Consider the following 24436-nt stretch of genomic DNA (forward strand, 5'->3'; position numbering starts at 1 on the left):
TTTGGCTAATTAGATGGTCAATGTCTGGTTCCATATTTGTCACTGCTAGCCGTAACAAGTGATATGATGCGCTTCCGGAGCCGTGAGGCATGCATCCCGCGTCACCGGAAGTAGTACTGTACGTGAGCGACACTGCGCTTTGCAGCAGTGTCCACCGCCACAAAACCACCAATGAAAGAGGTGCCCCTTCTGGAAGTGCAGCGGGGGCTGGATAAATGGCCTCAGGGGGCCACAGTTTGGGGACCCCTGATCTAGTTTATCAGTTCTGATCACTTTGCATAGCTAGATAACTAAGATGTGGGAAGAATATCCTGTCCAGTGATTTACCTTCCACATGGGTCATGAAACTCTCTGGCTATCAATATAATAAGACTGAAGTTTAGAAGGGTGGTAATTATTTCTTGTTTGGCTAAGTATGTCTCTAGCCTTGAAGGGATCTCACTGGTAGGGAAAGGGTCCCTTTTCCTACTTTCTTTTTAATTTTTTTAATGACAAAACATTTCAATTTATTTCAGTGATAGAATTATATTTTTTGACCTGCGGTGGGGAAGTAGATAAAGCGTCAACCTGAAATGCTGAGGTGTCGCCCATTCAAAACCCTGGGCTTGCCTGTTCAAGGCACATATGGGAAGCAACTATGAGTGGATGCTTCCTGCTCCTTTTCCCCTTCTCTCTCTCTCTCTCTCTCTTCTCTCTAAAAACAATCAATAAAAAATCTTTAAAAAGTTTTTTTTAAAAGAACTTTTTCTTGCTAATTTTTTAATTGAATTTATTGGGGTGACACTGGTTAACAAAATTATGCACGTTTCAGGTGCACAATCCCACAACACATCCTCTGTACACTACTGTTTCTTCACCACCCCAGCCTTTTCCTACATTCTGGTGCTGGCCAGCTATGGCAGAGGTCTGCTCAAAGGGCCTTGTAAAGGGTGGAAAGGCCCAAGAATTGGCTTGTTCTCCAAATCTAACCCCTTCCTCCTTACCTCACACTCCATTTCTACCTCTTATTCCTCAGAGCCATGATGGGTCAACTCTCTGCAGCCTGCAGCCATAGTCATTTTGTTCGGCTTTTCCAAAAACAACTTCTCCAGGTAATATCCCCAGTAGGAGATTAATCTGCAGTCAACAGTGGGCATCACTGAAAACCAAGTCATGGCTGGCACTGTGGGATAGGGTGGGCAGCCAGTTAGGTTCTGGACTGGATTTGAACAGGAGTTATGCTTCTTGGGTGGTGGCTGAAACTCAGGCAGCCAGAGAGGAGCCAGGGCGCTCTCCCACATGGCCTGCACCCCAACCTACCAGCCTCTTACTACTTCCTTGCCCTTGATTTCTGCTGTGGTAGAAAGAGTATTAGCTTAAGACTCAGATGGGCCTGTTTCAGATCCTAGCTCTGTTGACCTTAGGCAGATGTTTAATCTTGCAGTTGCAGTTTCTTCACCTGTAAAACAAGAACAAAATCCCTACCTCAAAAAATGTATATGTGGCTGCCTGATAGAGGGCTGGCAGTCCGTAAATGTTTATTACTTCCTCTTTATTTTGTTCAGTCCATCTTTCCAGAAAAACTTAAGTTTTTTTTCTCTCCTACCCCCTACTCCAGATGTGTCAGAGTCCTGGTGGTGCTGGGGGCACTATCTTGGGTGAGGCTTCGGATTTGTTAAATATGCTTGGAGCTGACAAGTTGGGGCGATTGCGGCGCCTACAAGAACGGCTTGCAGCCCCTCAGAGCAGTGGGGGGCCCTGCCCACCCCCCTCCTTCCCAGGCTGTCAGGGATTCTTCAGGGACTTCATCCTGAGTGCCAGCAGGTAAAGGGTCCTGTGTCTTGCAGAGAGTGGGGCAGAAGCCAGGAGAGGTTTGTCTTCCCAGAAGGGCAGACAGTTCTCTTTCCTTTGCCTAGAATATAACACGATGGAACTGGGTGATATCTAGGCTCCTTTTAGTTCACACTTCCTGTCTCCGTTTTCCTTCTTACTCTTTTTCTTTTATCATTCTTTTTTTCAAATTACAGATGACATTAAATGTTATATTAGTTGCAGGTGTACAACATAGCGATTAGAAATTTATATAACTTACAAAGTAATCACCTGGATAAGTCTAGTACCACCTAAGCCATACATATATAGTTATTACAATATTATTGACTGTATTCCCTATGTTGTACTTTTACATCCCCATGACTGTGTATATAGCTGGCATTTTGTATCTTCTAATCCAGTGGTAGTCAACCTGGTCCCTACCGCCCACTAGTGGGCGTTCCAGCTTTCGTGGTGGGCGGTAGCAGAGCAACCAAAGTATAAATAAAAAGATAGATTTAACTATAGTAAGTTGTTTTATAAAGATTTATTCTGCCAAACTTAGCGAAAATCTGACATACAGTACTTGGTAAATAATTATTGTATGCTTTAACTTGCTGTAACTCAGCTTTATAAATTTTATAAAGTAAAGTTACTTCCCTACTTTATAAATCACCATTACTGTGGAACTGGTGGGCGGTTAGAAAATTTTACTACTAACAGAGATACAGAAGTGGGCAGTAGGTATAAAAAGGTTGACTGCCCCGGTCTAATCCTTTTACCTTTTCCACCTATCCCCAACACCCCTCCCATCTGGCGGCCACCAATTTGCTCTCTGTATAAGTTTATTCCTGTTTTATGTTATTCTTTAGATCGTACATATAAGTGAAATGATATGGTATTTATCTTTCTGTCTGACTTATTTCACTTAGTATAATGCCTTCTAGGTCCATCCATGTTGTCACAGATGGCAAGATTTCATCCTTTTTTTATGTCTGAGTAATTTCCAGAAGTACCACATCTTTATTAATTCTGTCATTGCCCAGCTAGGTTGCTTCTACATTTGGCATTTCTAAATAATGCTGCAATGAACATGGGGGTGCATATATCTTTTTGAATTAGTGTTTTGGATTTTTTTGGGTAAAAAGCTAGCAGTGGAATTGCTGGGTCATATGATAATTCTACTTTAAAATTTTTGAGGCACCTCCATACTGTTTTCCATAGTGGCTGCACCAATTTACAATCCCACCAACAGTGCACAAAGGTTCCCTTTTATCTACATCCTCATCAGCACTTGTTCATGTATTTCCTAACCATTCTGACAGGAGTGAAGTGATATCTCATTTTGGTTTAAAATTGCATTTCCCTGATAATTAGTTAAGTTTGAGCATCTTTTCTTATATCTATTGGCTATCTGTATGTCATCTTTGGAGAAAGGTCTATTCCTCTGCCCATTAAAAATTTTTTTTAAATTTATTTTCTTTTCTTTTTTTAGAGAGAGAGAGGGAGGGAGAGAGAAAGATGAGAAGCATCACTTTGTAGTTGTAGCACTTGAGTTGTTCATTGATTGTTTCTCATATATTCCTTGGTAGGGGGGACTGATGTCAAACCAGTGACCCTTTGTTCAAGCCAGCGACATTGGGCTTTAAGCCAGTGACCTCTGGGCTCAAGCCAGTGACCATGGGATCATTTCAATGAACCCGCACTTAAGCCAGCAACCCCTTGCTCATGTTGGCAAGCCTGCACTTAGCTGGATGAGTCAGCGCTTAAGCTGGTGACCTCAGGGTTTTGAACCTGGGACCTCAGTGTCCCAGGTTGACACTGTATCCACTGTGCCACCACTGGTCAGGCTATTTTTTTGTTTTTAAAGAGAAAGAAACATCAATTTGTTGTTCTACTTATTTGTGCATTTATTGGTTGATTATTGTATGTGCCCTGACTGGGGGTCAAACCTGCAACCTTGGCATATCAGGACAGTACTCAAACCAACTGAGCTACCTGGTCAGAGCTCTTATGCCTATTTTTAAATTGGATTGTTTGTGTTTTTGGTGTTCAGTTGTAGGAGTTCCTTCTATATTTTGGATATTAAATCCTTATCAGATGTATTGTTGATGAATACCTTCTCCTGCTCAGTAGGTTCTCTTTGTTTTGTTAATAGTTTCCTTTGTTGTGTAAAAACTTTTTAGTCCGCTGTAGTTCCATTTGTTTTTGTGGTTATTGTTTTGTTTCCCTTGCCTGAGGAGACATATCCAAAAAGTATTTTTAAAAATAATGTCAGAGATTTTATTGCCTGTGTCTTTTCATCTAGGGTTGTGGGTTTCAGGTCTTACATTAAGTCTTTAATTCATTTTTAGCTTATTTTTGTAGATGGCTTAAGAAAATGGTTGAAATTCTTTTTCTTTTGCTTGGGTATGTCCAGTTTTCTTCACACCATTTATTGAAGAAACAGTTGTTTTGCCTCCTTTGTCATAGATTAGTTGACCACATATACAGGTAGCGCTCGACTTATGACCACAATTGGTCCCGATACACCTGTCAGAACATGATTTGGTCGTAAGTTGAGTAGAGTATATGTACAGTACTGTCAAATGATGTTCTAAAAGTCTTTAAGTCATATTTTATCATAATTTTCTTTCATTATTATTATATATCATAATTTTCTTTGTTCATTTTATGCGATTTGTATCATCTCTACACCATTTTGTTTCTTATTTTCACATTTGTCAGGTTTAAGTAAAACACTGCATTACCAGTACAACTGGTTTAATATTTGCAAAGACAATTTCCTCTTGGTAGATATCTTGGGAGGAGTTTGATAAAAAATATCTGAGACACAAAACACAGATTGCTGGACCGAGTCTGGGATAACAGTTGAAATGGTGCCCGCGGAGATGGTAGTGCTGCCGGAAGCTGGTCCGCACTGTCGTACGCCCAGCTGGGCAACGCTTGCACTGCCAGATGCGGAACAGTCGTGGCTAGCGATTGTAGTCATAAAGTCGAATGGTCGTAAGTTGTATAGGTCATAAGTCGATCAATATTTGTACTTGGATTTATTTCAGGGCTTTCTATTCTGTTTCGTTGATCCATGTTTGTTTTTATGCCAGTACCAAGTTGTTTTGTTTGTTTGTTTGTTTGTTTTTATAAATAAATTTTTATTTTAATGGGGTGACATCAATAAATCAGGGTACATACATTCAAAGAAAACATTTCCAGGTTACCTTGTCATTTAGTTCTGTTGCATACCCATCACCTGAAGAGAGATCGTCCTCCACCACCCTCCATCCAGTTCTCTCTGTACCCCTCCTCCTCCCCCTCTCCCTCCTTCCCTCCCCCCACCCCCCATAGCCACCACACTCCTGTTCATGCCTCTTAGTCTCGCTTTTATGTTCCACCAATGTATGGAATCCTGCAGTTCCTGTTTTTTTTCTGATTCGCTTATTTCACCCCGCACAATGCTACCAAGACTCCACCATTCCAGTACCAAGTTGTTTTGATTACTATAAGCTTATAATATAGTTTTATGTCAGGTAGTATGATACTTCCAATTTAATTTTTTCCTCAAGATTGCTGTGACTATTTGGGGTCTTTTGTGATTCCATATAAATTTTATTTTTTGTGATTCCATATACATTTTAGAATTTCTTGTTCTAATCTAGTTCTGTGAAAAAACACCATTATATTTTGATAAGAATTGCATTGAATCTCTAGATAGCCTTGGATCCTATGAACATTTTAACGAAGTTAATTCTCCCTATCCATGAGCACAGTACCTGTATATGCTTCCATTTATTTGTATCTTCTTTAGTTTCTTTCTTCAGTGTCTTATAGTTTTCCAAGTATGGGCCTTTCACCTCCTTGGTTACATTTATTTCTAGGTATTTTATTCTTTTTGATACTATTGTAAATGGGGTTGTTTTCTTAATATCTCTTTCTGATAGTTTGTTATTGGTATATAAAAGTGAAACCAATTTCTGAATATTAATTTTGTATTAATTTTTGGTTCTTTATATAGAGTATCAAGTCATCTGCAAAAAATGTGTTTCCCTTCTTCCTTTCCATTTTGGATGGTTTCTGTTTCATTTCTTGTCTCATTGCTATGGCTAGAACTTCCAATACTAGGTTGAATGAAAATGGTGCAAGTAGACATCCTTGTCTTTTTCCTGATGTGAAAGAAAAAGCATTCCGATTGAAAGAAAAAGCATTCAGATTTTCACTGTTCAATGTGATGTTAGCTGGGGTTTTATCATATCTGGACTATGTTTAGGTATGCTCCATCTCACTTTGCTGAGAGCTTTTATCATGAATGGTTGTTGGATTTTGTCAAATGCTTTATCTGCATCTATTGATATGATCATATGATTTTTGTTTTTCATTTTGTTTATGTGGTGTATCACATTGATTCATGTGCAGATATTGAACCAACTTTGCATCCAGGAATTAATCCCACTTGATAATGATGTATGATCTTTTTAAGGTATTGCTGAATTCAGTTTGCTAATATTTATTGAGGATTTTGCATCTTTGCTTATCAGGGATATTGTCCTATAATTTTGTGTTTTGTAGGGTCTTTGGTTTTACTATCAAAATAATGGTCTCATAAAATGAGAATATTCCTTCCTCTTAAATTTTTTGTAATAGTTTGAGGATATTCTCATTTGGTTGGTAAAATTCACCTGTGAAGCCATTTGGCTATTGTTTGTTGGGAGCTTTTTTAATTACTGAGTCAATATTGTTAGCAGTTAATGATCTGTTCAGAGTTTCTGTTTCTTCCTGATTCGGCCTTAAAAATGTGTGTGTTTCAGGCCCTGGCCGGTTGGCTCAGCGGTAGAGCGTCGGCCTAGCGTGCGGAGGACCCGGGTTCGATTCCCAGCCAGGGCACACAGGAGAAGCGCCCATTTGCTTCTCCACCCCTCCGCCGCGCTTTCCTCTCTGTCTCTCTCTTCCCCTCCCGCAGCCAAGGCTCCATTGGAGCAAAGATGGCCCGGGCGCTGGGGATGGCTCTGTGGCCTCTGCCTCAGGCGCTAGAGTGGCTCTGGTCGCAACATGGTGACGCCCAGGATGGGCAGAGCATCGTCCCCTGGTGGGCAGAGCATCGCCCCATGGTGGGCGTGCCGGGTGTATCCCGGTCGGGCGCATGCGGGAGTCTGTCTGACTGTCTCTCCCTGTTTCCAGCTTCAGAAAAATGCAAAAAAAAAAAAAAAAGTGTGTGTTTCTAGGAATTTATTCATGTCTTCCAGGTTGTTCAATTTTTTTTGGCATATAACTATTTTCTTATAAGCACTTGTGTTTCTGTATTGTTGGTTGTCACCTCATTTGTTATATTTTTATTACATTTTTAAATTTATTGTGCTAACATGAATTCATGTGTCCAACTCAATATAATACCACTAACTCCCAACAACATGCCCCCCATTATACTCCCTTTGCTCCCCCTCCACCTTCCTCCCCTCTTCCTTCTAGGATTTACTGTCCCGTTATCTGTATCTGTGTGTTGTGTATATATAATTTGACTAATTCCTTCACCTTCTCTGATTCCATCCCTTCATCCCCCTACCCTCTGACAGCCGTCCCTCTGCTCTCCATGAACCCACCTCTGCCTGTGACTCTGTTTAGTTCCTCAGTTCATTAGATTCCACATGTAAGTGACATCATATGATATTTGTCTTTCTCTGCTGGGCTTATTTTACTTAGCATAATAATCTCCAAGTACAGCCATGCTACTGCAAAAGGTAAGAGTTCCTTCTTTTTCATGACCATGTGGTGGTATTCCACACACAGCTTTTTAATTCACTCATCCACTGATAGATACTTGGGCTGTTTCCAGATCTTGGCTATTATAAACAGTGCTGCAATTAACATGGGGGTGCATATCTTCTTTCGAATTAGTGTTTTGGGATTTTTAGGATATATTCCTAAAAGTGGGTTAGCTGGGTCAAAAGGCAGTTTTGTTTTTAATTTTTTGAGGAAATGCTGTACTGTTTTCCACGGAAGCTGTACAAATCTGTATTCCCAGCAGCAGCGCAGCAGAGTTCCCTTTTCTCCACACCCTCACTAGCACTAATTGTGTGTTGTTTTGTTAATGAGAGCTACTCTGAAGGTGTGAGATAGTATCTCATGTGGTTTTAATTCGCGTTTCTCTGATGATTAGTGACATAGAACATTTTTTATATGTGTATTGGCCATCTGTATGTCCTCTTTGGCAAAGTGTCTATTCAGTTTCCTTGCCCCATTTTTAAATTTTACAGTGGTACCTTGAGATACGAATTTAGTTCATTCTGTAACCGAGCTCATAAGTCAGTCAACTCATATATAAAACTGCCTATACTGGACCTGTGCACCAATGCGCCAACTAGTGGCAGCTTCCCGAATCACGACTTGTATCTCGGAATTTCGCTTGGATCTTCGCTCGGATCTTGAACAAAAATATGGACCGAGTCGCAGCTCATATCTTAAAAAATTCGTATGTTTGTCTGTTCATATCTCAAGGTACCACTGTATTTTATATATATATATATATATATATATATATATATATATATATATATTTTTTTTTTTTTTTTTTTTTTTTTTTTTTTTTTTTTCCTAAGTTAGAAGCAGGGAGGCAGTCAGACAGACTCCTCATGCGCCCAACAGGGATCCACCTGGCATGCCCACCAGGGGGTGATGCTCTGCCCATCTGGGGCGTTGCTCTGTTGCGGCTGGAGCCATTCTAGCACCTGAGGCAGAGGCCATAGAGCCATCCTCAGCGCCCAGGCCAACTTTGCTCCAATGGAGCCTTGGCTGCGGGAGGGGGAGAGAGAGATAGAAAAGAAGGAGAGGGGGAAGGGTGGAGAAGCAGATGGGCACTTCTCCTGTGTGCCCTGACCGGGAATCGAACCTGGGACTCCTGCACGCCAGGCCGACACTCTACCACTGAGCCAACCATCCAGGGCCATCCCTTGCCCATTTTTTAATTGGATTGTTTACCTTCCTGGTGTTGAGTTTTAGAAGTTTTTCATAAATTTTGTTAACCCCTTATCAGATGTATCATCACATATGTTCTCTCATTGTGTGGATTGTCTTTTTATATTGTTAATGGTATCTTTTGCTGTGAAGAACTTTTCAGTTTGACATAGTCCCATTTGTTTATTTTGTCCTTTATTTCATTTGTTTGTGGGTATATAAGTTGTTTTAAGTACAGTGGCCTTGTAGTATAACTTGATATCAGGAAGTGTGATATCTCCTACTTTGTTCTTCATTTTTAAGATTGCTGAGGCTATTTGGGTTGTTTTTTAATTCCATATAAATTTTTGGTTTATTCTAGATCTGTGAAGTATGCCATTGGTATTTTAAGAGGAATTGCATTGAATCTATAAATTGCTTTGGGTAGTATGGACATTTTAATGGTGTTAATTCTTCCTAACCATGAACAGGGTATGTGCTTCCACTTGTTTTTGTCTTCCTCGATTTCTTTTTTCAATGTCTTATAACTTTCCAAATATAAGTCTTTTACTTCCTTGGTTAAATTTATGCCTAGTTACTTTATCTTTTTTGTTGCAGTAGTGAAGGAAATGTTCCTTAATTTCTCTTTATGACAGTTGATTGTTGGTGTATAAAAATGGCACTGAGGCCCTGGCCGGTTGGCTCAGCGGTAGAGTGTCGGCCTGGTGTGCGGGGGACCCAGGTTTGTTTCCCGGCCAGGGCACACAGGAGAAGCGCCCATTTGCTTCTCCACCCCCCCCTTCCTCTCTGTCTCTCTCTTCCCCTCCTGCAGCCAAGGCTCCATTGGAGCAAGGATGGCCCAGGCGCTGGGGATGGCTCCTTGGTCTCTGCCCCAGGCGCTAGAGTGGCTCTGGTTGTGGCAGAGCGACACCCCAGAGGGGCAGAGCATCGCCCCCTGGTGGGCAGAGCATCGCCTCTGTTGGGCGTGCCGGGTGGATCCCAGTCGGGTGCATGCGGGAGTCTGTCTGACTAACTCTCCCCGTTTCCAGCTTCAGAAAAATACAAAAAAAACAAAAAATAAGAGAGAGAAAAAAATGGCACTGATTTCTGAATGTTAATTTTATATCCTGCCACCTTGCTGAATTCATTTATCAGGTCTAGTAGTTTTTTTGACTGAGACTTAGGGTTTTCTATATACAGTATCATGTCATCAGTAAATAATGACAGTTTTACTTCCTTTCCAATTTGGAGGCCTTCTATTTCTTCTTCTTGTCCGATTGCTGTGGCCAGGACTTCCAGAACTATGTTGAATAAGAGTGGTGAAAGGGGGCATGCCTGACTTGTTCCTGATCTTAAGGGGATTGCTTTTATTTTTTTCCCATTGAGTATGATGTTGACTGTGGGTTTGTCATAGATGGCCTTTATTATGTTGAGGTATTTTCCCTGTATTCCCACTTTACTCAGAGTTTTTATCATAAATGGGTGCTGGATTTTATCAGATGCTTTTTCTGCATCTATTGATATATAACCATGTAATTTTTATCCTTCATTTTGTTTATGTGATGAATCACATTTATTGATTTGTGAATGTCACCTATCTTTTATTTCTACTTTTTTTTTTTTTTTTGTATTTTTCTGAAGCTGGAAACAGGGAGAGACAGTCAGACAGACTCCCACATGCGCCCAACCGGGATCCACCCGGCACGCCCACCAGGGGCGACGCTCTGCCCACCAGGGGGCGATGCTCTGCCCATCCTGGGTGTCGCTATGCTGTGACCAGAGCCACTCTAGCGCCTGAGGCAGAGGCCACAGAGCCATCCCCAGCGCCCGGGCCATCTTTGCTCCAATGGAGCCTTGGCTGCAGGAGGGGAAGAGTGAGACAGAGAGGAAGGAGAGGGGGGAGGGGTGGAGAAGCAGATGGGTGCTTCTCCTGTGTGCCCTGGCTGGGAATCGAACCTGGGACTTCTGCACGCCAGGCCGACGCTCTACCACTGAGCCAACTGGCCAGGGCTCTACTTTTCTTTATTTGAGCCCTCTCATTTTTTTTGATGGTCTGGCTAAAAGTTGGTCATTATTTTTATCTTTTCAAGGAAGCAGCTCTTGGTTTATTTTTATTTTTTTTAGTGAGTGAGGACAGACTCGTACATGTGCCCCAACCAGGATTCACCTGGCAAGCCCACTAGGGAACAATGCTCTGCCCATCTGGGACCATTGCCCTGTTGTTCAGCAACTGAGCCATTTTATAGTGCCTAAAGTGGAGGTCAGAGAGCCATCCTCAGCACTTGAGGCCTACTTGCTCAAATCAATCAAGCCATGGCTGTGGGAGAGAGGAGAGAGGGAGAAAAGCAAGAGGGGGGGAATGGAAAAACAGATGGGCTCTTCTGACCAGGAACTGAACCTGGACATTCATAAGCCAAGCTGATGCTCTATCTACTGAACTACCAGCCAGAGCAATTTATTGATTTTAAAGAGAGAGGAAAGAGAAAAGCATCAATTTGTTGTTCCACTAATTTATGCATTCATTGGTTGAATCTTGTATGTGTCCTACCCGGGGTCAAACCCGCAACCTTGGCGTATCAGAATGATGCTCTAACAACTGAGGTACTCAGCCAGAGCGAGATTTTTCTCATTTCATGATGTAGACCTGTAATGCTCTGAATTTTTCTCTAGAATGCTTTGGTTGTGTCCCATAGATTTTCAGGGGATCATTTGGGTTTTCATTTTCATTTGTCTCAAGGTGCCTTTTGATTTCTTCCTTAATCTTGTTGTTAACAGATTCATTGTTTAGTAGTATGTGATTTAGCCTCCATCTTAATATTTTTCAGTTTTCTAACTATACAGTTTCATACCATTGTGGTCAGAGAAGATCTTGATATGATTTCAGTATTCTTAATTTTTTTGAGGTTTGTTTTGTGGCCAAACATGTAATCGATCCTGGAAAATGCTCCCTGTGCACTTGAAAAGAATGTATATTCTGCTTTGGGTTGAAGTGCTCTGAAAATACAAGTTTAAATCCATCTGGTCTAGTGTTTCATTTAAGGCTGCTCTATCTTTGTTGTTTCTGGCTGGAAAATATATCCATTGATGTTAGTGGGATGTTATAATCCTCTACTAAGACTAGATTACTATCTGTATCTCCTTTTATGTACATTAATATTTGCTTTATATATTTAGTTGCACCTACATTGGGTGCATATATGTTTACAAGAGTTATATCCTAAAAAAAAAAAAAAAAAAAAAAGAGTTATATCCTTTTACTTTTATTTATTTATTTTTCTTTTCCAAGTGAGAGGATAGACTCTCACATGTACCTAGACTGGGATCCTCCCAGAAACCCCCTTCTGGAACTGATGCTCTGCCCACCTGGAGCCATGCTTGCAGCCGAGCTATTTTTAGCGCTGGACACAGAGGCTACACAGAGCCATCCTCAGCACCTGGAGCCAATATGCTGAACCAATCAATCCATGGCTGCGGGAGAGGATGAGAGAGAGAGAGAAAAAAATAGAGAATGGGGGGAGGGGTGGAGAAGCAGATGGTTGCTTCTCCCGTGTGCTCTGGCCAAGAATCAAACCAGGCTGAAGCTCTACCACTGAGCCAACCAGCAAGGGCCTATATCCTTTTATTGTATTGATTTCTTTATCATTATGAAATGCCTTTCTTTGTCACTTGTTACAGTCTTTGTTTAAAGTATATTTCGTCTGAGATAAGTATTACTACCCGGGCTTTTTTTCACTTCTAGTTGCATGAAAACTTCCATCCCTTTCAGTTTGTATGTATCCTTCAATCTAAAGTAGGTCTATTGTAGGCAGCATATGTACTGGTCTTTTTTATCCATAGAGCCAACCTGTGTCATTTGACGGGAGCATTTAGTCCATTTATATTTAAAGTAATTATTGATAGGTAATTTTATTGTTTTCTGATTATTTTTGTAGTGCCCTGTACCTTATTCTCTTCCTCTCTTTTCTTGAATGTGATGATTGACTTTGGTGTTGTGTATGGATTCCTATCTCTTTATATTTTGTATATCTCTTGTAGAATTTTGGTTTGTGGTTAACATACACTTCATATATACCAAGCTGTTTTAAGTTGATGGTCACTTAAGTTTGAACATATTCTAAAATCACTACAATTTTTACTCCTCAGTTTTTCTGTTATTTTTTACTTCTTTGTGTGTGTGTTTGTGTATATTCTATATTGTTGTAATTACTCACGATCTTCCTAATTTTGCTTTTTAACCTTTGCACTAGCTTTATAGTTGGTTGATCCACCACTGTTTTTTTTTTGTTTGTTTTTGTTTTTTTATCCATAGCCTTGGTATATTGGAACAATGTTTCAACCAACTGAGCTACCTGTCAGGGCAATCCACTGCTTTTTTTAAGTGTTTGTATTTGTCAGTGAGGATTTTTTTTCTTTCCTATTTTTCTTACTCATATTTTTTATCTTAAGTCCCTTTGACATTTCTTGTAATACTCGTTTAGTGGTGATGAACTCCTTTAGCTTCTTGTCTGGGAAACTCTTTGTCCTTTGATTCTAAACGATAGCCTTGCTGAGTAGGGCAATATTTTTCATTGGTCTTTGCTTTTCTTCACTTGGGATAATTTCGTGATAATCCTATCAGGCCTGCAAAATTTGTTTTGAAATCAACTGGCAGTCTTATGGGAGCTCCCTTGTAGGTAACTGCTTTTCTCTTACTGCCTTTAAGATTCTCTCTTTGTCTTTAACATTTTGCATTTTAATTTTGTGTGTGTGTGTGGGGGGGTGTTGAGGGACCTACAGGAAGGGAGAGGGATGAGAAGCATCAACTCAAGTTGTGGCACCTTAGTTGTTCATTGATTGATATCTCATATGTGTTTTGGGGGACTCCAGCCAAGTCAGTGACCCCTTTCTCAAGCCAGCAATCATGCGGTCATTTCTATGATACCATGCTCAAGCTGGTGACCCCACACTTAAGCTGGCAACCTCGGGGGTTTGAACCTGGGTCCTTAGCATCCCAGGCTGACATTCCATTCACTGCACCACTGCCTAGTCAGGCTTAATTATGATGTGTCTTATGTAGGCCTTTTTGGATTCATTTCATTTGGTCCTCTTTGTGCTTCCTGGACTTCTGTGTCTATTTCCTTTATATAGGAGTAGATTAGATGAGTGTTCAGTCATTAATTCTTCAAATTGGTTTATAATTCCTGTTCTCTTTCTTGTCCTTCTGGTACCCCCGTGATGCAAATGTTGGTACCTTTAATGTAGTCCTAGATGTCTTTTAAACTATTGTAATATTTTAAAATTCTTTTTTCTTTTTGTTGTTATGAATGGGTGTTTTCCTCTACCTTGTCTTCCAGATTACTGATTTAGTCCTTTGCCTTAGTTAATTGGCTGTTGATTCCCTCTAATATATTGTTTATTTTAGTTACTGTGGTCTTCATTTCTGACTGGTTCTTCTTTATATTTCAAAACAGTTGATCTCTGCTTGGCCTTTTGTCACATGGCCTTCTTGCCCAGTTGAGTATTCTTTTTTTTTTTTTTTCTTTTCTTTTGTATTTTTCTGAAGCTGGAAATGGGGAGGCAGTCAGACAGACTCCCGCATGTGCCTGACCGGGATCCACCCGGCACGCCCACCAGAGGGCGATGCTCTGCCCATCTGGGGTGTCGCTCTGTTGCAACCAGAGTCATTCTAGCGCCTGAGGCAGAGGCCACAGAGCCATCCTCAGGGTCCAGGCCAACTTTGCTCCAATGGAGCCTTGGCTGTGGGAGGGGAAGAGAGAGAGACAGAGAGGAAGGAGAGGGGGAGGGGTGGAGAAGCAGATGGGCACTTCTCCTGTGTGCCCTGGCCGGGAATTGAACCCGGGACTCCTGCACACCAGGCCGACGCTCTACCACTGAGCCAAACGGCCAGGGCCTCAGTTGAGTATTCTTATAACCAGTATTTTGAATTTTATATGTGGTAGATTGCTTGTTTCTATTTTGTTTAGTTCTTTTTCTGTAGTCTTTCCTCTTATTTCACTTGGGACATCATTTTTTGTCTCGTTTTGGCTGCCTCCCTATGTTTGTTTCTATATACAGTGGTACCTTGAGAGACAAACAGACCAACCTACGAATTTTTTTTTTTTTTTGTATTTTTCTGAAGCTGGAAACGGGGAGAGACAGTCAGACAGACTCCCACATGTGCCCGACCGGGATCCACCTGGCAGGCCCACCAGGGGCGACGCTCTGCCGCGACCAGAGCCACTCTAGCGCCTGGGGCAGAGGCCAAGGAGACATCCCCAGCGCCCGCGCCATCTTTGCTCCAGTGGAGCCTTGGCTGCGGGAGGGGAAGAGAGAGACAGAGAGGAAGGAGGGGGGGGTGGAGAAGCAAATGGGCGCTTCTCCCATGTGCCCTGGCCGGGAATCGAACTCAGGTCCCCTGCACGCCAGGCCGACGCTTCACCGCTGAGCCAACCAGCCAGGGCCCAACATATGAATTTTTTAAGATATGAGCTGCGACTCGGTCCATATTTTTGTTCAAGATCTGAGCAAAATTCCGAGGTACAAGTCGTGATTCGGGAAGCTGCGCTAGTTGACGCGTTGGCACACGGGTCCAGTATTGGCAGTTTGATATACAAGTTGACTGATTTATAAGCTTGGTTACAGAACAAATTAAATTCATATCTCAAGGTACCACTGTATTAGGTAGATTTGCTACATCTCCCTGTTTTGGCATAGTGGCCTTGTGTGATAGGTATTCTGTGGGCTCAGTGGCATTGTCTTCCCCCTTCATCTGAGCTGAGTGCTTCAGGAATGTCCTTTGTGCAGAGGGTGTGTGCCCTTCTATTATAGTTGAGCCTTGATTGCTGTTGGCCATTCCATAAGGTGTTTACACTAAGTCTGTTGGTTGTCAGGGCTGGCCACAACTATAGTGGACAGCTTTTGTGCAGGGGCTGACCCCATGGAGCTAGAGTCACTATAGCAGGGCTTTGGTACCAGTTAAGTCCCCCCTTCAGTTGTGTTGTTTGTGGAACTGGTTGGCGGGTGCTCTGATGTGAACTGAAGCCAGCCACTGGTGTGTTGGTTCTGGAGCCTCTTAGGAGCAGCTCTTGTGCAGGCCAAGGTCAGCCACCCTCTGTGCTTGGCTTGGGGCTACCTGATTGGAACTACAAAGTGATCTACATTTGGTTGCTAATACATTTGGGCTTGGCAGTGCTTGGGAGAGAAGCTATGCTGTAAACCAAGGCCTGCTGCCCTTTGGTGGTCATCACAGTGTGTGAGTTTAGGCCAGCCACCACTTGTTTTGGGCTTTGGCCACTTTGGTGGAGTTATGTTCCAATCTAAAACTGGCTACCACTTATGCCAGGCTTATTTGATGGGAATTACAATGCAAGTTGAGACCAGTGGCCACTTGGGGTCACTTTCCAAGAGTTCAGGACTCATCAAGGCCAGCCTCTGCATTTTTATTATTTTTATTTTATTTTTTTTCTTCTGAAGCTGGAAACGGGGAGAGACAGTCAGACAGACTCCCGCATGCGCCCGACCGGGATCCACCCGGCACGCCCACCAGGGGCGACGCTCTGCCCACCAGGGGGCGATGCTCTGCCCCTCCGGGGCGTCGCTCTGCGGCGACCAGAGCCACTCTAGCGCCTGGGGCAGAGGCCAAGGAGCCACCCCAGCGCCCGGGCCATCTTTGCTCCAACGGAGCCTTGGCTGCGGGAGGGGAAGAGAGAGACAGAGAGGAAGGAGGGGGTGGGGGGTGGAGAAGCAAATGGGCGCTTCTCCTGTGTGCCCTGGCCGGGAATCGAACCCGGGTCCCCCGCACACCAGGCCGACGCTCTACCGCTGAGCCAACCGGCCAGGGCCCAGCCTCTGCATTTTTGAGTTTTGTGGACCTTTGAGAGAGTTTAGGAAAATACACAAGTCAAGGTAGACCACTGGCATGGAAAAGCTGCTGGAAGTGGCTTAAGCCAAGCACTCAAGTAGGGGTAGCACGGGGGTCTCAGGGAATCACCAGGGCAGGGGAACAGTGTTAGCCAAGATAATACAGAGCACAGATTTCCAGCTGGGTGGGGTGAAGAATTCAAGTAAGAAACAGTGGTGCCTGCCAGCATTTCCATTTCTGGACAGAACTGCCCTGACCTTTTCTCCTCCAGCCTTTGCCTTGAAGCTAGTCAATTCAATTCTTCCTGGTATGTCCCTGGAGCTTGTCTAGTTACTGCTATGCCGGAGCCAGAGCGAGTGAGTTTGGGAGCCAGAGCGAGTGAGTTTGAGAACCAGTGAGTCTATGCGCTGGCCCCTTAAAAAGGAAGTCCTGGACTCCAGCAGCTTTCCATCTCACTGGAAAGCAATCCCTGCTGGTTTTCACAGCCTTTTTCTTTTTGGGGGGGAGGGGAGGGAGATGAGATGAGAAGCATCAAATTAAAGTTCTATCACTTTAGTAGTTCATCGATTGCTTCACATACAGGGGTTGATGGGGGGGCATCTCCAGTTGAGCCAGTGACCTCTTGCTTAAGCAAGCAACCATGTGATCATGTCGATCCCACGCTCAAGCTGGTGAGCCTACACTCAAGCCAGATGAGCCCATGCTCAAACCAGCAATTTCAAGATTTCGAACCTAGGACCTCAGCATTTCAGGTTGACACTATCCACTGCACCACCACCATAAGGACTTGCCAGCTCTGGTAGTCTGGATTAGGGAGCCTGGAATGGGATTGTGATCCCTTGCCCCTTGGGGGGTCCTCTGCAACTGAGATAGCCCTCCTGATTCGTAAGCACCACACATGGGACCTGCCCATTCAGTGTCTCCACCCCTTCTACCAGTCTCAAAGTGGCTTCTTTTTAAAGTGGCTTAGGTGTAGGACTTCTGTTGAGCTAGTCTTCAGGTGGTTCTCCATGATGGTTATAGAATTTAGTTGTTTTGACGTGGTCATGGGAGGAGGTGAGCACAGTGTTTACCTACCTCATCATCTTAAGGTTAAGATCTCCTTGTTCTTTCACCACATGAATAACCTCATTGCTTCTTGGCCTCCCCTCTCAACCCCACTGAGCCTTTCTGTCTAGAGCACCTCTTCTCTATTCTCGTTCTTACACCTGTTCCATTACCTTTTTTTCCTTTCTTGCACCCTTTCCTAGCTTCCAGTTTAATCAGCATCTCATGGACAGTCTGAGTTTGAAGATCCGGGAGCTCAATGGCCTTGTCCTGCCTCAGCCTGAGCCCAGTGATGAAGATGGGGAGTCAGATGTGGACTGGCAGGTTAGAAAGCATAAAAAAGCAATTGGAGGGGTTCTGACTAGGAGGGGAGGAATATTTTCAACAACTCTTAACAGATTTGGATTTATTCTAGAAGCCTTGTGCTTAGGACCTTTTACTTCCCTCATCACCCTGCAGGGTGAACGGAGGCAGTTTGCTGTGGTGCTGCTCAGCCTGAGGCTTCTGGCTAAATTCCTGGGCTTTGTGGCCTTTTTGCCATACCGGGGGCCTGAGCCACCCCCAACCCGTGAGCTCCAGGACTCCATTCTGGCCCTGAGGAGCCAGGTGAATAGGGGGTCTGGTAAGGAGGGAACTGGGAGGAGCCGCAAGGCACTGGAGTTAGAGGGCATTTCCCGGCCCTCTGGGACCCACCCACTGAGTGATTTCCGGTTCTGCCAGGTGCCCCCAGTCCTGGATGTTCATGCTCTGCTACAGCAGGGACTGCGGGCCCGCCGAGCAGTGCTCACAGTGCCCTGGCTGGTGGAGTTCCTGTCCCTGGCTGACCATATCGTTCCCATGCTGGACTATTACCGCAGTGTCTTCACTCTCTTGCTACACCTACATCGGTGAGTAGAGAAAGGGCAAGACCTAAGAATGATGCAGGAAGAATGTTGCTGATGCTTTTTTTTATGTGAGAGAGAGAGGGACAGATAGGAACAGACAGACAAACAGGAAGGGAGAGAGATGAGAAGCATCAGTTCTTTATTGCGGCACCTTAGTTGTTCATTGATTGCTTTCTCATGTGTGCCTTGACCAGGGACTCCAGCCGAGCCAGTGACTCCTTGCTCAAGCCAACGACCATGGGGCCATGTCTTATGATTCTGAGCTCAAGCTGGTGAGCCCGTGCTCAATCCAGTGACCTCAGGGTTTCGAACCTGGGTCCTCTGCATCCCAGGCCAATGCTCTATCCACTGTGCCACTGCCTGGTCAGGCTGAGGCTGATGTTTATGAAGAGTTGAGCAACCTGTACTTTCTGTGTGATACCATAGTCATAACTGGTCCTAAGGGGGGAGGCTGGGTTTGGCCCACAAGGAGAGACATTGGGTAGTTATTTGCCCTTTTCTATTTCCACTGTGGCCCAGTTGAGAGGAAATACAGATCAGAAAAGGGGCACTGAGGACATCCTGTCACCTGCACAACAACAGTCCCTTTTAGGTCTGCTTTTGAGAATTACCTTCTCAGCCATAGCTTACTTTTACTTCATTTCATTGCTTTCTTCGCACAAATTCAGCTAATACCCTCATTTACCTTTTAGGAGCTTGGTTTTGTCAAAGGAAAGTGAAGGGGAGATGTGCTTCCTGAACAAGCTCTTGCTGCTTGCTGTCCTGGGCTGGCTTTTCCAGGTTGGTGGAGTGAGGATCCAGATCGGGAAAGGAGCGGGCGACCACTGGCTGGCGATGCTGAGAGGGACAATATTTGATTCTGATCAAGGTTGGGGTCAGAAGGTGAAGTTTCAGAGGAAGGTTGCCTAAATCCTGAAACCATGAGGTAGGAGGTGTGGTGAAGATCAAAAGTGCTGACTGGAGCTTATACTGCTTTAATCTCTCCTCAGATTCCCACAGTCCCTGAGGACCTGTTCTTTCTGGAAGAGAGTCAGTTGGGTGCCTTTGAGATGGACACAAAAGCTTCAGAGCATGGTTTGGTATGTGTTAAGGTCCAGCCAGAGCCATGAGGTCCATAGGCATGCTGTCTGAGCCCCAGCAGGAACAAACCAGGATAGAGACTAAACTCTTGTCTAATTCTTGTACCTGACTGTCCAATTTCTGGCACAGTGGAAAGGAAGGGAAGCCTGCTGCCTCCCCAATTCTGGCCTGTTCTCTCCCCCAGGATGGCATGCCTGTGGTGGACCAGCACCTGCTCTACACTTGCTGCCCCTATATTGGTGAGGAGACTTGGTCCTGCCCTACCCAAGGGTCCTTAGTCCTTGGCCTGTCCATTCATGAGTACCCAAAAGGCACCCCGTGGACCTAACACCCTAATGTGTGTTATGTTGTTAGGTACTCTCCATGTGCCTCAGCCTCGTTATTCCCAAATGCTTAAAGTCCACCATGCTTGTGGTGGGGGTGGGGGTTCTGAAACTAAGCACTTCGTCTTCCCTGATGCAGGAGAGCTCCGCAAACTGCTTGCTTCGTGGGTATCAGGCAGCAGTGGGCGGAGTGGGGGCTTCGTGAGGAAAATCACCCCCACCACCACCACTGTCCTGGGAGCCCAGCCTCCCCGGACCACCCAGGGGCTGCAGGTGAGGGGCAGGGTGATGGCGGGGGCCACCCAGTGGGGAAAAGGAAACCCCTCACTGCACTGCTGCTTCTCCCCCATAGGCACAGCTGGCCCAAGCCTTTTTCCACAACCAGCCACCATCCCTGCGCAGGACTGTGGAGTTTGTGGCCGAGAGAATCGGCTCTAACTGTGTCAAACATATCAAGTGAGTGTGGGTCGAGGGGTTTGAGAATAGAGGTGTTGAGGGTACCAGGCTCATTCTTTTACCATTTTTTCCCTTTTAACTCTTAATATCTTGTTGCCAAACTGAAGTCAGTTGAGGGGGGTTGGGGAGGAAGGGCTGAGGGTGGGGTGGCTGAAACTGCTTTCTTTGAAGTTAGTTCTGACCAAATTTCCTTGAATTTGCAGCCCCTTTCTGATTCAACCCTTCCAACTACCTCCAAACATTGCTGTCCCTGCTACAGGGCCACACTGGTGGCAGATCTGGTGCACCAGGCAGAGTCACTACTTCAGGAGCAGCTGGTGACGCAGGGACAGGAAGGGGGAGATCCAGCCCAGCTGTTGGAGATCTTGTGTTCCCAGCTGTGCCCCCACGGGGCCCAGGCATTGACCCAGGGGCGGGAGTAAGAGATGCCAGTCTATTTGGACCCTCGCCTCTTAGCTTTCACACTCATATCCTTTAGTCCATATCCTTTCCCTATCCCCCTTTTTTCATTTTTATTTTCTTTTGCCCCTCTTTAAGCTATCTTTGGCGTTAGAGTTTTGGGAACCCAAAGTCCAAGTTGTATTAGAAGAGCAGGTAGTTAGGGTTCCTGGTTCCTCTCAGCATGTGGGTGGAGCCAGAGGCCTGATAGTGCTCCCCCAGGGCAAAGCCATCCCTGCGCACATGATGGGTGCACTCAGGACATGTCCTTCTGAGTCAGGCTGGAATAACTAGACATCACTGACCTTCTTTGTCTCTTTGTAGGTTCTGCCAAAAGAAGAGCCCTGGCGCTGTGCGGGCATTGCTCCCTGAGGAGACCCCGGCAGCCGTACGTAGGAAGGAGGCCTGGAGCTAGCGGGCTGGGCGGTTGGTGTGGGAGAGGTGTGTGCTTGTGAACATGCATGTGAGGCTGCTGGTGATGGGTCGGATGTCATGGACTTGGGCATCTGTCATCATCCCTGCCCTCCCCTAGCCCCTGACTCTAGTCCTTCTGTATCACAGGTTCTAAGCAGCGCAGAGAACATTGCTGTGGGGCTTGCAACAGAGAAAGCCTGTGCTTGGTTGTCAGCCAACATCACAGGTAAGGTCCAGACAAGGGGAATGGCTGATCAAGTGTTTCAGAAGTGGACTAGCAGGAAGTTGGAGGCCATCTGCGGGGAGACAGGACTCAGGCAGCTGGAAATAGTGAAGAGCATGGGTAGTCATGGTGGGCCCATGCAGGGCTGCTCTGTGACCCCTTCTTTGTCTTCCTCTGACCCACAGCGCTGATCAGGAGAGAGGTGAAAGCGGCAGTGAGTCGCGTGCTTCGAGCTCAGGGTCCTGACCCAGCTGCCCGGGGGGAGCGGAGGGGCTGCTCCCGTGCCTGTGAGCACCATGCTCCCCTCCCCTCCCACCTCATCTCCGAGATCAAAGTACACGGCTCCCTACTCCCTTTGGCTCCTCTCCCCAATCCCTGCTCTTTTCCTGGCCTTCTGTCTCTCACATCAGTGCCAGCATTTGTCACAGCTTTCTGTGTTGTCCAGCTCGTTCCATTTTGTTTGACACTGAATGGGATGAGGTAGGACAGGGTTGAATTAAATGGCCTTCCTAACCACTTTTTTTTTTTGACAGGGTCAGAGGAGAGGGACAGATAGGGACAGACAGGAAGGGAGGGAGTTGAGAAGCATCAAGTCTTCATGTGACACCTTAATTATTCAGTGGTTGCTTTCTCATATGTGGCTTGACTGGGGGGCTACAGCAGAGTGTCACCCCTTGCTCAAGCCAGCGACCGTGGGGTCATGTCTATGATCCCATGCTCAAGCCAGCAACCCCTCACTCAAGCTGGTGAGCCCACGCTCAAGCCGGCAACCTCAGGGTTTTGAGCCTAGGTCCTCTGCGTCCAAGTCCAATTCTGTATCCACTGCACCACTGCCTGGTCAGGCCTTTTTGACTTTTGGTACTTGAATCACCTGAAAGGGCAAAGGGTAGGTAAGATTTTTAACTACATTAACATATCCCACAGATGGTGATGGGCATGGGTGGTGAATGACTATCCAGTGTAGTGGGAGTCTTGAAGGGACAGTCACCTGGTATTGGGATGTAATTTCAGAAATGTTCTTTGTGGGAGTTGATGTTTGTTTAGTTACAGGCAGTAAGAATAATCTATCAGTGCTTTTAACTTGATTTAAAAAAATCGGAGACTATCCAGAGCCAAGGACTGCAAAAAGCCAACTGGCCAGATTCCAGCTTGCTGCTTATTTCTATGGCATAGAGCTGAGTAGCTGGGGCACAGACTACAAAACCTTAACTATTTACTGGTTTGCCCTGGTCTAGGACAGTAGTGTAGGAGTAAAGATGTGGACTTTGGACTAAGAAGGAATGACTATAAAATTGAAGACTAGGAGAGAGAAGGAAAGGCTAAGTGGCCATTAGCTACTGGTTTTCAATATACAGAGAATTTATGTACTAAAATCTTGATTCTCCTGAGATGGATAGACAATATTATATATATGCAGTAGAATGATTCCCCTAAACTCTTTCAGAATAAAATACTTTCTGGGAATTGGCCAGGTATGGCTTTGTCCCAAGACAAATGACATCTCTTAAACTCTCTGGCAGTATGCTGTCCTCAGCTTACCTGCTCCATCTGTTCCCTCTGTTGTCCATTTGTTGCTTCTCCCAGCTGTGCTGTCCTAACCCAGCCCTCAGTCTAAGGACACCTTGACCTGAACACTTCAACCCCAAGCACCCTGGCTGCCTTTTCCTTCTGCCTCTCTCCACTGGCTGATCCCCACCCCAAGCCACATTCTCTGTGGCCTCACTCTGCTCCTGCCCCTCCTCTCTCTAGGATGTGCTTTCTGTGGCCGCAGGGCCCCGGGACCCTGAGGAGGGAGTGTCCCCAGAGCATCTTGAGCAGCTCCTAGGTCACATGGGTCAGATACTGCAGTGCCGCCAGGTAAGACGTGGTATTATGCGCTTGTGTGTCCTTGTCTGTTCCTAATAACCAGAACCACATTGGCTCAGAGTTGCTACTCTATAGATGGTGCTAATGCCCAGGGTCTCCTTGCTTTTTCCCCAGTTCCTGTGCCCACCTGCCGAGCAGCATCTGGCAAAGTGTTCTGTGGAGTTAGCATCCCTTCTTGGTATGTCTTTTATCACATCTTCAGGATTGGGTACAAGCAAGATTGGAACACAAAACTAACTTCTGCTCTTCCTGATCCTGCCTCTATTTCTTAAAGCTTGGTTTTCCTCTCTTTCCCTAGTTGCAGACCAAATTCCTGTCCTAGGGCCCCCAGCACAGCACCGGCTGGAGAGAGGACAGGCTCGAAGGCTCCTGCATATGTTGCTTTCTCTGTGGAAGGACGACTTTCAGGTGCCTGTTCCGCTGCAGCTGCTGCTGAGCCCAAGGAATGTGGGGCTTCTGGCAGACACTCGGCTGAGAGAGGTAAGTCACAGAGGTGGATAGAGAGGGAGCAGACAGGCTTCTTAGCTCTCTGGGGTCATGTTCTCATACCCACCACCCTCACCCCAAACATTATGAGCTTGTTTCTTTTGTTCCCCCTTTTCTGGCAGCTGTACTTTCTGTTCTGTGCTGAAATGGACTCCTGTTGTGGTTAACCTCATTCTGCCTCAGCAGCTCTGTCCTTTTTATCAGTCAGGGTGACTGCAGTCCTCCTAGCCACCCTGACCTCCTGCATGTGTGTTACAGTGGGACCTGCTACTCTTCTTGCTCCGGCAACTGGTAGAGAAAGGTCTGATGGGACGGAAAGAGATAGAGGCCTGCCTGGACAGCCTCCGTGAGGCCCAATGGCCCGAGGTAAGGTATCCTCATCTCCTCTTACCTGGAAAGAGAACAGGTATTGTATGTCCCTTTTACCTGAAAGGGGGCAAGTGATGTTGCCTGGCATTCTTAGCATCTTTCCAAAGCTCAGTGGATTTTGTCAGGTATCTTCAGGACCACCCTAAAATGGAGTAGCTGTTCTGGTGGCTTTTCTTCACATTTGAGCAGCTACTGTATGAAGGACCGTGTCAGTGGAGGAAGGGAAGATGGAAGGCAGGTATAGTTGGAAAGCAGCATGGCATAGTGAGTGGGGGGTTTTCAATTGATACTCTGAATT

General features: G+C 45.2%; 1 protein-coding gene across 7 annotated transcripts in view; it reads left to right on the forward strand.

Moving 5' to 3' along the window:
- CDAN1 (codanin 1) overlaps positions 1-24436 on the forward strand; it is a 29640-nt gene that overhangs the window by 4071 nt on the left and 1133 nt on the right. For 2 of the 7 annotated variants that reach the window (XM_066276938.1, XM_066276939.1), the window contains exons 10-28: positions 1016-1091; positions 1598-1803; positions 17803-17923; positions 18059-18205; positions 18320-18486; positions 18678-18755; positions 19176-19263; positions 19473-19562; positions 19748-19802; positions 20026-20159; positions 20239-20342; positions 20602-20760; positions 21105-21168; positions 21342-21420; positions 21603-21751; positions 23167-23274; positions 23398-23461; positions 23582-23763; positions 24028-24135. In XM_066276938.1, coding sequence (XP_066133035.1) covers positions 1016-1091; positions 1598-1803; positions 17803-17923; positions 18059-18205; positions 18320-18486; positions 18678-18755; positions 19176-19263; positions 19473-19562; positions 19748-19802; positions 20026-20159; positions 20239-20342; positions 20602-20760; positions 21105-21168; positions 21342-21420; positions 21603-21751; positions 23167-23274; positions 23398-23461; positions 23582-23763; positions 24028-24135 — 2179 coding nt within the window. Of the gene's footprint in view, positions 1-1015; positions 1092-1597; positions 1804-17802; positions 17924-18058; positions 18487-18677; positions 18756-19175; positions 19264-19472; positions 19563-19747; positions 19803-20025; positions 20160-20238; positions 20343-20601; positions 20761-21104; positions 21169-21341; positions 21421-21602; positions 21752-23166; positions 23275-23397; positions 23462-23581; positions 23764-24027; positions 24136-24263; positions 24377-24436 lie in introns of those variants that run through there. The other 5 variants (XM_066276940.1, XM_066276941.1, XR_010731312.1 and 2 more) reach the window with 4 other exon arrangements.

The sequence above is a fragment of the Saccopteryx bilineata genome, chromosome 4, assembly GCF_036850765.1.
Source record: "Saccopteryx bilineata isolate mSacBil1 chromosome 4, mSacBil1_pri_phased_curated, whole genome shotgun sequence".
NCBI classification, from domain to species: domain Eukaryota; kingdom Metazoa; phylum Chordata; class Mammalia; order Chiroptera; family Emballonuridae; genus Saccopteryx; species Saccopteryx bilineata.